Source organism: Dermacentor andersoni, chromosome 3, assembly GCF_023375885.2.
Source record: "Dermacentor andersoni chromosome 3, qqDerAnde1_hic_scaffold, whole genome shotgun sequence".
NCBI classification, from domain to species: Eukaryota; Metazoa; Arthropoda; class Arachnida; order Ixodida; family Ixodidae; genus Dermacentor; species Dermacentor andersoni.
Genome location: NC_092816.1, coordinates 51,868,751 through 51,881,711, shown reverse-complemented (window position 1 = coordinate 51,881,711; position 12,961 = coordinate 51,868,751). Strand labels below are relative to the sequence as shown.

Sequence of the window (12,961 nt, the reverse complement as noted above, 5' to 3'; positions counted from 1 at the left end):
GGGAAAAGCTGCAAAATAAATAAACCTTTACACTCGGAGGTGTACTCTGTCTTATTTAACTGTTGCTAATAAGGTGTTTATGTTTTGTCTTCCCCAGCCTAAACTAACGTGGATTGGAACGAGAGACTGTTTTCAGAAGTGCTCTCACTTATGCGCGCTTTGCCTCCGTAGCTTTCCCTTCATAGCCACAGAAAGTTGTCTGCGAGTATAGACCCTTGCCCATCTTTCGAATTAAGAAATTGGGTGTGCGTTACATTTATACCTTGTTTCGGGCTTTAATGTAATTTCTATATTAGTTTTCTACTTTGGACAGAGAGAAAAAAGCGCATACAAGTCTGATTTAGAGGCATGTTAGAATCAGGCGAATAATGCCAAATGAACCAGTGGCGTCTAGGGTTTGACGAAAACTCGTCTGGCGAGGAAATAACATGGCGAGTGTACGTTTATTCAGCCATGAACCAGTGGCGTGTCAAGGTGGTTTTTTTTTTTTTATCTTGTTTAATTCAACCTGCCGGATAATTCAATCAATTTCGTTGGTTCAGTCAGGGTCGAAACAGATGTTGACTGTAGTAGTGTTCTTGATACACTGTGATGAGTTTTCAGCTGGATAGCTGAGCAAACCAATTACAAGTTATGTTTTTACTCTAACACTACTTCATTTTTTTTTGGTATGTAAATGTACTCTCTATGGCCAGAAAAAAAAGTGGATTAAGTGTTCTAATTTTCCTTGATACGGAATCGAACTGTGTTTGGGCATTACAGGGTTAAAATGGTTTTCCACTAAGAATGTGCTGTGTTCTTTCCTTCAGCTTTGTCTGACTTGCCCAATGAACTTGAGACGAGGTTTTAAAACCACATTGTATTAACTGCACGTGCTCACAGATGAGGCACGAAGGGCACGCAGAATGCCCTACTCCTATCTAGTGGTCCAGGTACGAAACTTTCACACTTGTAATGACCCACTAGAGAAGGCTGACAGTAAGTATAGTACACACTCATGCTTTGGACATAATGCGCTGCAGCCAGCGTAGCGCAACGTCGGGGAGAGGCAGACGGAGTGGCTTTCACAGTTCTCCGACTTGCTCCTTGACCCCGTCTTGGGAGGTTGACAAAGTGACACCTTATCTGTGGAGGAACAAAAAGGACGGGAGGCCGATGATCAACCTTCAGTCAGGATAATCCTACATTATTGCAAGGCATGCACTTAAACCACCAGAAAGCCTAAAGGTGTCCAAGCTCACAAGAATACCATGGTAGCCTACTTCAGGTTTTTTTATTCGCAGTCACAACCAAGGAATCAAAGCTGTTTTGTTCCTTTATCTTTCTTGTTCTTTCTTACTTATCAGTCTTTCCTTCTAGCACACACATCTATCTTCGTTTACTGATTTTGATCGCTTGACACACTTGAACACAGACGAATATGTGATCGCATTATCCTACTTCACAAGATTATCAACAAGCGTATTTATGTTGACGCCCCCTTTTCTTTCGCCAGTTCTTCAGCACGTGTCACGCGCCATTCCAACCCGCTTAACATCGTGCCGTTTATGCCGTTTTTAGACAGCTACAAATTTTCATTTTTTCCTTTCACAGTTGAATTGTGGACCGATTTAGATGTCACATTACGAGAAATGTCTGTTGATCATCTTGTGCGAGAATTGCCAAACCATGTATTTTCTTCATGATACTGTACTGTTTTCTCTGTAAATCTTTGCACTCACATTTGTAATCATGCACTTTCCTAATATTGTTTATGTATAAATCTTCTGTACCACTCCTGCAATGTCCCAATCCATGGCATAGCAGTATTTGTAAATAAAATAAATAAAGAGGTAGCTTTAGCTCGGGTGCTCCTATATAAATACATGTAAGAGGAGAATTCGTTTTTTTTTGGCAACCACTGCACCAAATTTGACGAGGTTTTTTGCATTTAAAAGAAAAACTTTAAATTTAGTGACTGTTGGTCTCGAATTTTTGAGTTAGGTCGTACATTTTTTATTAAAAATTGGCAAAAATCGAAAATTTTCAAAAAACAAAACTATCAAGTTTACAACTCTGTAACTCAACAACGAAAAATGATAATACAATTATGTGAATTGTATCTAATAGTACATCTAAAGTGGGCAAAATTGATGTTACACATGAATATAAAAAAATTTAGCAATAGGGAAATACAACTTTTGCAGAACCCTTGTAACTAACGTAAAAAATTCACGTAAGATGTAAAATGACATATCGAATTTGTCCGCTTTGAATGATCTACTGGATGCCGTTTACAGAACCGCGATATCAGTTATTTATGCAGAGCTATGAATTTGTAAACTTCTTGCTTTTATTTTCTTCAAACAGTCAAATATTTGAAAATTTTTTAAAGAAAATTCAAGCCCTAAATCGAAATTACGTTCTCAACAGTCACTAGAATTTAACTTTCTCTCTCAAATGCAACAAACTTCAGTAAAATCGGTCCAGGGGTTATTTCAGAAAAACGTCTTTGCGTTTTACATGTATATGAATAGGCTGCATCGGAGTTGGGCCCCAGCTAAACCTTCCTCTTAAAGGTTTTGCAACGTTATTTGATACAGAGAAAATGCATAACGATGAGATATTTCTTGCCTGGCGAGAGCAGCTGCCCATGGTCCAGGGTCTTCCTCACGGCAGCGACCGGCACTCCGTGATAGGCCACGTGCCACTTCTGCTGCACCGAATTGTGGTCGGGCCTCGGTGGCAACCTGTCGATTGCAATTATGGAGTACGACACAAGAATTATTACGAGACACAAGAGACATTCGTTGTCTTGTTGCACCAGGTGGCATGGCCAAACAGTGTCACAAGTACTTCAAAGTACATTAACAGCCTGTTGCATGGTGGTGTTAGACAGCGGCGGCTGAAAAGACAGCTGTTCCTACAACGCACTGTCGCTGCCATTCCCACGACAACCTGGTGTGCTTGCGTCACACAGTGGCATCAACGATTTACCAATGCTACCATCCCTCGCGAGCAGTACCGCCTTCCATCCTAGCTGTTTCCCTGTTTCCCCGCTCAATTTCCCAATGGCATGTCATGCTTCCTCCTTCCTTCTTGCAAAGCCTTGCGCGCACTACAACTGTTGAATAGCTGAAATCACCATCGATCTTTCCTTGCCCAGTTTGTGGCGCATCCTATAAACCTCTATTATTATCAACCTAAACGCAAGCGAATAAATTTGTTTTAGGCTGAACAATGAATAACAAACATGCTCATGCCTTCTGTCCTTTTCATAATAACAGAGCCACCGAAAGGATTCAACGATACTTCAACTGACTTTAATGCAATCATGTTTCATAGTTTCTCTGTATGTCCAGCAGGTGTGTGGTTATCTGCTATTGCCTCAGGTTGGTTACATTTCTAGACAGCGAAAAAAAAAAAAAATGCTAATTATGACAAAATCGAATACGGCAAAACTGGTTGGCTGCATCAAAGCAGGTTAGATCATTTGGCTCACCTGAGCGGGAACCGGCACCAACCGAAGGGCACTGCATAGTCCCTAGGAGGTTCGCCGACTTTGAGGTAGGGCTCATCGCCACGGATCTTGTGACAGGTCTCGCAGTAGCACAGGTTCATGTCAGGAACAAAGTAATTGTCTGCGGCAAAACAGACAAGTATACATGCTACACTTACGTGGTCCCTGTTAACAATAAAAACTGCCACGAAAAAAAAAAGACAGCAGCAACCAATACAGCAGTTATAGTTGTTCGTTCACATTCCTCCCCATGCAATGCACTCGTGGCCTCTTCTGTGAACGATGCATGAAAGACAGAGATGCGCCAGAAGACAAGTGCCGATTCACCCAAGTCGATACACATCTTCTTGACAGGCCCAGAGGTTTGCGAGTAAATATGAAAAGTGAGACGAATGTTTTCTGTGGTGACTGTAACTAAGGTGTGCCTAAAATAGAGTAGCCATTGTTGATAAACTTCTACTTTCCTATTTACTTGCCCATCCAACAGGCTAAAAAAAAAAATCTTAGTGCACTTTCATTTGCCATTTCACTGAAGGGCACAAGACGGGAGTGGTGAGGCATGCTCATAAATTACCCACCGGGAATCCCAAGCATGGCCTTGAACCTCAGGCACAGGTTTTGGTACTCGCAATTCTTGATGGCATGGATGTCATTGTGGAGGTTCTTCACCCTTTTTTCTTTTACCCCTGAAAGCCGAGATGCCGATGATTGTAAGTGGATAAACTGTAGGTAAAATCTGAACTTGGAAACCTAAACTCGTGAAGAAAATGTACACAGGGCCCATAGTAGGCAGCTTCCATGAAAACCATGACCACATACCGTTGTCTATGTCGGCTTTCTCTCTTGAATCGGCCTCGGGTTCACTGTCCTGGTCGTGAGACTCCACAATAGTCACCTGTGTTGGAACGAAAAAAAAAAAAAAAGAGGCACCAGTCAACATCACAGAGCTCAAGCTCTGTGATGTTAAGTCATTTCTCCTATCTCTCGCAGTGCTTTCATTATGTGTGTCCTGTTTGCTATGCTGTTTTCGTTTCCTCAATATGACTAACCAACCTGCTTGACTTCAAATTCTGGAACACCACAAATAGCGGGTCAGTGGGCAAAAAAAGGCTCAAGTGAAAAAGGCACAATGCATAACATCAGGTCCAGTATTTCTTTCACTCGATTCTGTTCCTTTTTATACCATTAACTGCCCACGACCTGCTGACAGTGCAGGTGGGTTTTGCTGCTCAACGCCAATTACGAAGCACGAAAAGTAAAAGAACTGATGCAGACTATGTTATTCTGACCCTGTTGAAAATGTGAAGGCTAGGACAGCATGTGTCTGCACAGACCACAGTTCGCCAAATACCCAATCAGAATCCTTGGTAGTGCCTTGCTAAGAGAGTCGACCATATTATGACTGCTCATGTTAGCTACAACATATGCGGCGCACTTTTGCTACACCCTATTTTTGGATACCTCCAATTTATTCTTAAAGGTGGCCCCAAAGTTTCTTTTTCATGCCGCTTTTTGAAGGGCGAGACAACAAACACTGAGCTTCATTTGTTACCTAATGTGTGCATACAGTCCTCTGCGCTGTTTATTCTCGGTTCATTATGCGCCAACCAACCCACTTCCAGAATGCCTGGTGGTGTCTCGCCATGAAAACTCACAGACGATGCAGCAGGACAGTCACCAACTTCGATCAAGCATGTCGTTCAAAAGCCCTGTCCAATTTGAGGGGGAGGCGGTGTCCTCACCTGCTCACACTGACCATACAGGTCCACCAGGGCGTAACAGATGGGCGGCAGGTCTCTGGCAGCCACGCCTTGGTCCATCCCGTTGACATAAAGGTGCAGCCCGCCTTCCAGGTCCACCAGCACGCCCACCGTGTGGCCTTGCTGTAGGTGGTCGAGATTGGGCCCATAGCCAAGCTTCACCTGCAAACACAGCAGCATCGCAGAGACGTCAAATGGGGTGTAGGTTGATGGGTGGAGAGGAGAATGTGAAAGCATTCGGAAATGAGGATGCTGCGTTTTATCTCATTCACAAAACATTTACGGAACTTGATTGAAGCAGTGCATGCATGACAAGAGCCTGAAGGAACACACCGCAACAGGGCATCGTCAGCTTACTGTCTCTTGTGATCGGTGCCCTACATTATTTCATTGCATTTTATTACCTTAAAGACCTCTAATAAAAGGGCCATTACACAAAGGGTGGGTACATAAGTTACACATATATGTTAATAAAGTATACACAAGCAATACAAGTATAGTGAAATTGTAATATAAGCATAAGTAGCAAACAGATTATATGTGTATATACAGCAGGTTATATATGTATATACTTCAGTAAATGATGAGCTGCTATCGCCCAGTATATGCAATGACTGCATTTCTTATATGTTGTGAAATAAAGTTAGGGCAAAGCAAGCTATCAAAATAAAGAAATACGAATGATGCAGCCACACAGGCAAGCATCATGGTGCTCCTTGTCATGTTGTCTTAGCTTAAAAAATAAATAAGATACAGTGACTTAAGTATCAAATTACTGAAGAGGATGACAGCACTCATTAAACACCACACAAAGCCAGGCACATGGCAGCTTGTATGCTCAGTTAGACAATCTGGAATTTTTAAAACAAACATTCACGAAAGCTCCAAAGGAAAAGTGCTTGAATTCAAGCAGTCGGGGATTAGGAACAGTACTTCTAAATGACAGCACTTGAAGGTGTAAGAGGCTGTGATAAAAAACAAACAATCCATTCAATGGGCTTGCCTTGGTTCCGTTGTGATAGACAGAGTCACCGGAAATCACCCACGCCAGTTTTCGCAGATTGAGGGCACTCAGAGGAAAGTGAAGTTTCTCGGGGTTCTCTCCGACGACGCCCACTTGCAGGGAGGAGCTCCACTTGCTGTTTAATCGATCGATTCGAACCTGAGAATAGGTAAAGGAGGAAGGGCACCGATGCTTGTGTAAGCCCAGCGTTTGATGATCCAGCGTTTGACTAAGGGTACTCACACTAGAGAGCACAACCTTCAGCAGTTTGCTCTTTCCAATACCATTCTTTGAATTGTTTGAAAACTTCTGTCTGCTTTCATTTGCTGGGAATAGGTTGGTTACGAGAGAAGAAAATGAAATCAGACAGCTCCCCCACCACCTTTTTTAAAAAAAATTTCACGTCATAACTGCAGTTCTGGTACAACAGTGGAATGTTACAGCTACACGGCTGAAAAAAACAAAAAAAAACATGCATGGCTGGACTGTATGGTGTAAAGAAATCAGGCTTACATTTTAAGAATTCAACAAATTTAGTGGCAGTGGCGAAATGTACACTGTCATTTGAAAGTACTGCGGCACATGAGCGTACAGTGCTCACGGAATGAAATGCAACAGGCGGCATTTAATAGAACCCTGCATACGTGCAACGTACTTGAGGGCACCACGTCGTGTCGCTAGGAATCTGGTCACTAAATGTAAAGCGGACTCCGGTCTAGGTGTACGCGACAAAATTACGTCTTGCGGCATGAACTGCAGCCGGTGGAAATGAAATTATGTGCATTAGTTAGCCCTAAATGGACGTGTTTCATTCCATAAGCACTGTACATGAGTGTGCAACTGCGGTACTCAAATCCACATTTGAGTAACACAGTTGGTACATACACGAGGGATATGCCACAGCTCAAGATGAGCAGTGTAGTTGGTGTAGTTGGCCTTATGCTATGCCACGCAAGTGCTCAAAGTAGCAGCCGCTTTCCCACATTTCAAGCTTATATATGAATAAAGGGAAAATAAGACATCCACCCGTTCGTAGCAATTGCTACAAAGGAATCCCATACGGGTTCCTCGAAAGAAAAGCCTCATAGTTGAAGAAAAATTCGTACTGGTCCGGGACTCGGACCCGGGACCACCGCCTTTCCAGGGCAGCCGCTCTACCATCTGAGCTGACCAGGCGGCTAGCAGATGGCAGGGCGAAGTCGAATTTGTCGACAATACGAAGCAAAGGCAAGAGTTTGACGTAGTAGTTCTGCGGAAACTCGCAAGGTGGAGAGAAGTAATGAATAAAGGGAAAATCAGACATCCACCCGTTCGTAGCAATTGCTACAAAGGAAACCCATACGGGTTCCTCGAAAGAAAGGCCTAATAGTTGAAGAAAAATTCGTCCTGGTCCGGGACTCGAACCTGGGACCACCGCCTTTCAGGGGCAGCTGCTCTACCATCTGAGCTAACCAGGCGGCTAGCAGATGGCAGGGCGAAGTTGAATTTGTCGACAACACGAAGCAAAGGCAAGAGTTTGACGTAGTAGTTCTGCGGAAACCCGCAAGGTGGTAACACTTTGCGGGTTTCTGCAGAACTACTACTAAGCTTATATATGCCATCTACTACTAAGCTTATATATGCCATCATACAACAATTCAAGGGCCAAGTTTGGTAAACAGCAGTGCTGTGTGGGCACCAAACTTGAAATAAAGAAATGCCTACGTGTAAGAAAGCCCCACCTGGAAAAGCTGGCACCGAGGCAGAGGCTTGGTGGAAAGGAGGAGGCCGTGGTCGTAGCCGGTCGTGCGGCACGCACCCAGGCTGCCCGCGCGCAGCCGCACATTGCGGCCATGTTGCTCGTGGAACTCCTGGCCCACCCTCTCCTTGCTTGGCGTGCCTTGGCTTGGCTGTAACGTCACAAACGGGCACAGCTGAGGACAAAGCCACAATCCTAAGAGGACATCGTTTAGGCCTTTCACACAAACTCATTTCTGGTCACACCCGTGTAACCAACTATTTCTCCCTTCCGCAACATTTGACAATATTCAGACCATGTTCCCAGAGCTGACATCCTTCTACATTGAACTAATGCCTCCTTGCCATCACGTCTATTGTGTCAGATGGATCGCAGCCAGTCGGTGATAGCGGCAGAGAAAAGCGCATTTGTTTATTAGTGCTAATGACCTATGCAGCCTCTACGGTCCCATGACCGGTCACAAAAGCCAATAACCTGTGTCGTGCATGCACATAGTGATAGGCAGGCAATGATGCTGCAGCGTCTACGTCCAATGATTGCACTAATGGTTGCTGTCAATCAAGACCATAATTTGCAAATTAACGTGACAGCTATCATTTTCAGAAATTCAGTGGGTACTTATTCGAGATAAAACCATGCCCTGGTAACAATCCTTACTTGTGATAAGGTCGATGCTGTATAACAGAGAAAAAAACTATTTGTGGTGTTCTTTACCGTACGCCTAATGTGTCTTACCATAATGTATTTCCTCATGCAAGAGCACACATATTTAAAGAAAATCTCGGCAGGGTGTGCATCTCGTGCGTCTAGCTTGTGGCAACCTGTTCACACTGCTTACTGTGCAGCAGATGTTAAACTGAACGTGCAAATGCTAATGTTCCATACTAAAATCTTGTATCCAATGTTTGTCATTTTTGCTGCTGCTGAATGGGCATGTTCTAGTGTTCTAGACAAAAAAACATTCACTGCTTTTCAGTCCAAGCCTGGACAGCCTCCCAAACCAGTGCTCGTCTTTCAGCGTTTGGTCTCTTCGAAAGCCCTTCACAAGTGAGAAACAAGATGACGTACCAACACACCTATCTCTCTGGAAGATACACACCGCAGGCACTGGCATTTCTTGGCCAGTAACAACAAGGGCTAAGTTTCAACTATAGTGAGAAACGAGGCATGAAAAAAAAAATAGGGCATCAAACATAAAAGATACATAATTAAACGCTAAAAGGGACAAATGGAAGTTTTAAAATCGCACCCACAAATGCTGCCTATGATAACTGTAAATAAGTGCAACAAGTTAAAGCTAGAGAGTTTGTGATTGCCAGCCACATTGTCAAGATTTTCCACGCTACCTCGGCACAGTCGAAATAATTGGTGGCCGCCGAGTGCGTGGCAGGTACTATGCTGCTACTGCAGAGGGAGACCGACTCGAGCATCCCGTACAAGTCCAGCACTGCGTACAGAACCTGCAGAGACACAAGAAAGTATTGCACTGTATAAGACTATACTCAGGCTAAGCGACTAACACTGGCAACTACACAAGATGTACCACTGTGGACAAGCTGCATCCTTAATCTAAGTCAACCTCCGTGTTCAAGTCCAACATACAGTAATCCCTTGTGATAATGAAGTCAGCGGAACGGCGAAACAATTCGTTATAAGCGGTAATTCGATATAAGCGTCCACCGAGAAAAGCCAAATCAGTCTTAGCTTTAATTGCGCCACAACTGCGAGGACGTCAAAATATGATGTATTCAGTGAAGCAAAACTTTATTCAGGTACAAAAAAGGCAGTGAGCTTTGGCTGTTTCAAGTTCTTACTGCGTGCAAGCAACTCCTGCTCTAATTTGACCAACATTGCACAAGGCCATGGTCGCCACCCATGCATTCAACCTTATCTCACAGCAGACGCAGGTACTCCTGCATTTGCACTATAGTTGATACTTCACCTGGCTCTTCGTCCTTGTCGGGGCCACCAACAGTGACAATTAGTGCCTCTGCATCCATCACTGTGGCGACCACGGGAGCCGCAGCATCAGCTAACGCGAATGTCTTGAAGTCGCCTTCTACCTCTTGGCCAGCAATCTTATGATAGCCTCGTACAGATTGCTGCAAGTCTGGTCATCGTCACTGCCTTTTTCCACTTCTTTTATCAGCAGAACTTTCTGCTCCAAAGTCACACACTTTTGCCTGGAGAATGACAGAGCCATTTATTACTGTAGACCACAAAAGCACACGCGAGGCACGCCTAACAAAGCACTCCGAATAACACAGAATCACATGGCCTGCAGCACGGATCCAAATGCACATGCCGTCGGTGCCAAAGTGACTGAACGCGCCGGGCAACGCAGACGGTAGATGCTTCAATATGTCATCAGGGCATCTCACTTTCCTCATCAGTGCGTGCTGGTGATGGCGACGGTTGCAATGGCGGGCTTGGCATTGGCTTCACGTGCAATGGAAGAAAGGCGATCGGAGTTGTGGAGACCAGGAAGCAGGAACAGCGGAAGGGTACCCGTTAGTTGAAGATTGTGCTTCGGAGGGCAGGCCGGAAGAGGACAGCTTTGGAGGAGCAGCGACGTCGAAACTGGCAGCGAGAAGGCGAGGAGTTGACATGAAGGCGAGTGAGAGGAGTGACTGGCGTGCAAATGGCTTGCAGACTGGAGAGCAAATGAGGAGGGAAGGAAGTGGCTGCTTTTACAGGGTGGATGCGGAGGTCATGGCAGACTACGAAAGTATCCTGCTGGAAAGCGCCGCAAATGCCATGGCTCGAGTCTGAGGTTGTGTTTGTTGTGCTCAAAAAACAATTAGCCGCTCATTGTGGGTACAAAGCGCGATTGTGAAAACTGAACGGTTTTGCAGTAGGGGCTTTGTATGATCACTGGGCAATCTTTTTCCAAGGTGTCTAGCCGTGTAGTTTGCAAAACGAGTTTTTCGGCGCACCATTGCAGACGACACTGTGCTAATGCTACGGTTTGAGTGTCGGTGTTCGCGCATCATCGCATCCGCGCCATTGACAAATGTCTAACGACAAAATTCAATGACCCTACCACGCATTTAGACAATTTGTCTAAAGTTGGATGGCGCAAATCAAGCATGACCGGCTCGAGAAAATCGCAGGGGAAAATGCCAGCTTGTGTTGACCCACGATGCTGACAGCGTGACGACGCTAGGACTTATTGTGTTTTCAGCAACTTATCGGTCGATTTGCACCGTCAGAAGTGCAACAATGCTAGGGGCGAAGTTTTATTGCGATGCAGGCCGATTATGGCGAGTGGTGAGCAAATTTCTAGACCAGCTTCCCTGAAATCATCTTCCCGATTTGTTAACGCAGCTCCTTGTGTCGAACATGGCACTTATAATCAGAGGCAAACTTTTGTGCCTTTCGGCATGCTTCAGTGCCAGAAGTGTTCTTTAGAGCGGTAAAACTTTGCTTATCGAGTGCACCCCAGGGAATACTACGGGGCAAGTCTGCCCGCGGTCTTTTGGACACTTTTCGGCATCCAAGAGACTGCGGCTTTCTGGCATCGCAAAGTGTCCGGAAAACATTATTTTCGTGTGGATTCTATCATGGGCAACATCAGCGATGCGATTGCGACCGAGATTAACGGTTCGGGCGCGCTGCACCATCGAATTTGACAGCTTCCATTCGCTCCACAGTAAACAGCTGGGAGCATTCGGCACTCGCTTGGTACCTGTTACTAGGTGGCCATGGTTGTGGTCCTGCTTTGGTACTTTTGTGGCCTGCTTTTTGCCTGAATGAGACTAATTCGTCAGCGGTATTAATCTGACACTCGCCACATCCCGCTCTAAGCGGGTCAAGCTCTTCGTGCGCTTTGAGTAATGCGGCTTAAAATGTGTGCGTTTGGGTTGGGACTGGAAGAAATTTTGAATAAAGCGATATTTCAAGTAAAGCGATTTCGTCATAACGAGGGATAACTGTATTGTAAAGTAGTACCTGACTTGAAGATCAACAAATACGGCAACATGAAAAGATGAAGTTGATTGATAACGATGAAGCAATAGGTACAGAAATGGCCACTGCTAGCGGGAACACAAGAGCCCATGGCAGCACTCTATGGGTCTCTTCCATCGGTGCATATGACATGACACCACTGGCCCGTCTTGGCATATGACTAATCATAGCAGATGACTCATCGGGCTTTTAGCGAATTGTTTCGATTGCGCCTGCGCCGCAAGACTTATGAGGCGCCGCTGGGGGGACACTCTGTGTAGTGATGCCATAGGCTTCCGTGTTCCCGGTAGCAGTGGCCGCACCTGTACAGTGCTCACGGAATGAAACACGTCAATTTAGGGCTAAGTAGTGCGCATACCTTCGTTTCAACCGGCTGCGGTTCGTGTCACATCGACGTAATTTTGGCGCGAACGCTTACACCGGAGTCCTCGTCACGTTTGGTGACCAAATTCCAAGCGACATGACATGGTGCTCTCGCGTAGTTTGCACATATGTAGGGTTCTACTAAATGCTCCGTGTCCTATTTCATTCCGTGAGCACTGTACATTGCATGCAAGCACACACAAAGGGGCCCCATAGCTCATGGCTGATATAGAATCTCTTGTAACAGATACATAAATGACATAATGTAGAAGCAATTGTGTAATAACGGAGCAAATACAATGAATGTTCATTAACACATATAGAGTATTTTTCTTTTCTCTACTGTCAAATCCAGCTATTCATTAACCCTTTCAGTGTCAGGTTTTTTTCAGAGGCAACGGGGTCATTTTCCTCGGATATTATAAAATGAACACAACGGTTTACTTTTGGCCATACTGAAGGTAAAAAATTACACGGATAATGGCAAATGCACTCTTGATATGGTCCTCACATTCCTATCGCAAAGAAGCAATAAAATGAGCAGCAGACTGAAAACACTACTGTTCTCAGTACTTTTTCATGCTGTCAGGGTCAGAATCCAACGTGGTCGAAGTTGCCTCGTATTCAGA

General features: G+C 44.8%; 1 protein-coding gene across 1 annotated transcript in view; it reads right to left on the bottom strand.

Moving 5' to 3' along the window:
• Neurl4 (neuralized E3 ubiquitin protein ligase 4) overlaps positions 1–12,961 on the bottom strand; it is a 48,057-nt gene that overhangs the window by 7,841 nt on the left and 27,255 nt on the right. The window contains exons 17-25 of the mRNA XM_050196343.2: positions 9,347–9,460; positions 7,984–8,151; positions 6,263–6,421; positions 5,242–5,421; positions 4,319–4,394; positions 4,078–4,185; positions 3,482–3,620; positions 2,614–2,729; positions 996–1,125 (exon numbers count right to left, since the gene is read on the bottom strand). Coding sequence (XP_050052300.1) covers positions 996–1,125; positions 2,614–2,729; positions 3,482–3,620; positions 4,078–4,185; positions 4,319–4,394; positions 5,242–5,421; positions 6,263–6,421; positions 7,984–8,151; positions 9,347–9,460 — 1,190 coding nt within the window. The remainder of the gene's footprint in view (positions 1–995; positions 1,126–2,613; positions 2,730–3,481; positions 3,621–4,077; positions 4,186–4,318; positions 4,395–5,241; positions 5,422–6,262; positions 6,422–7,983; positions 8,152–9,346; positions 9,461–12,961) is intronic.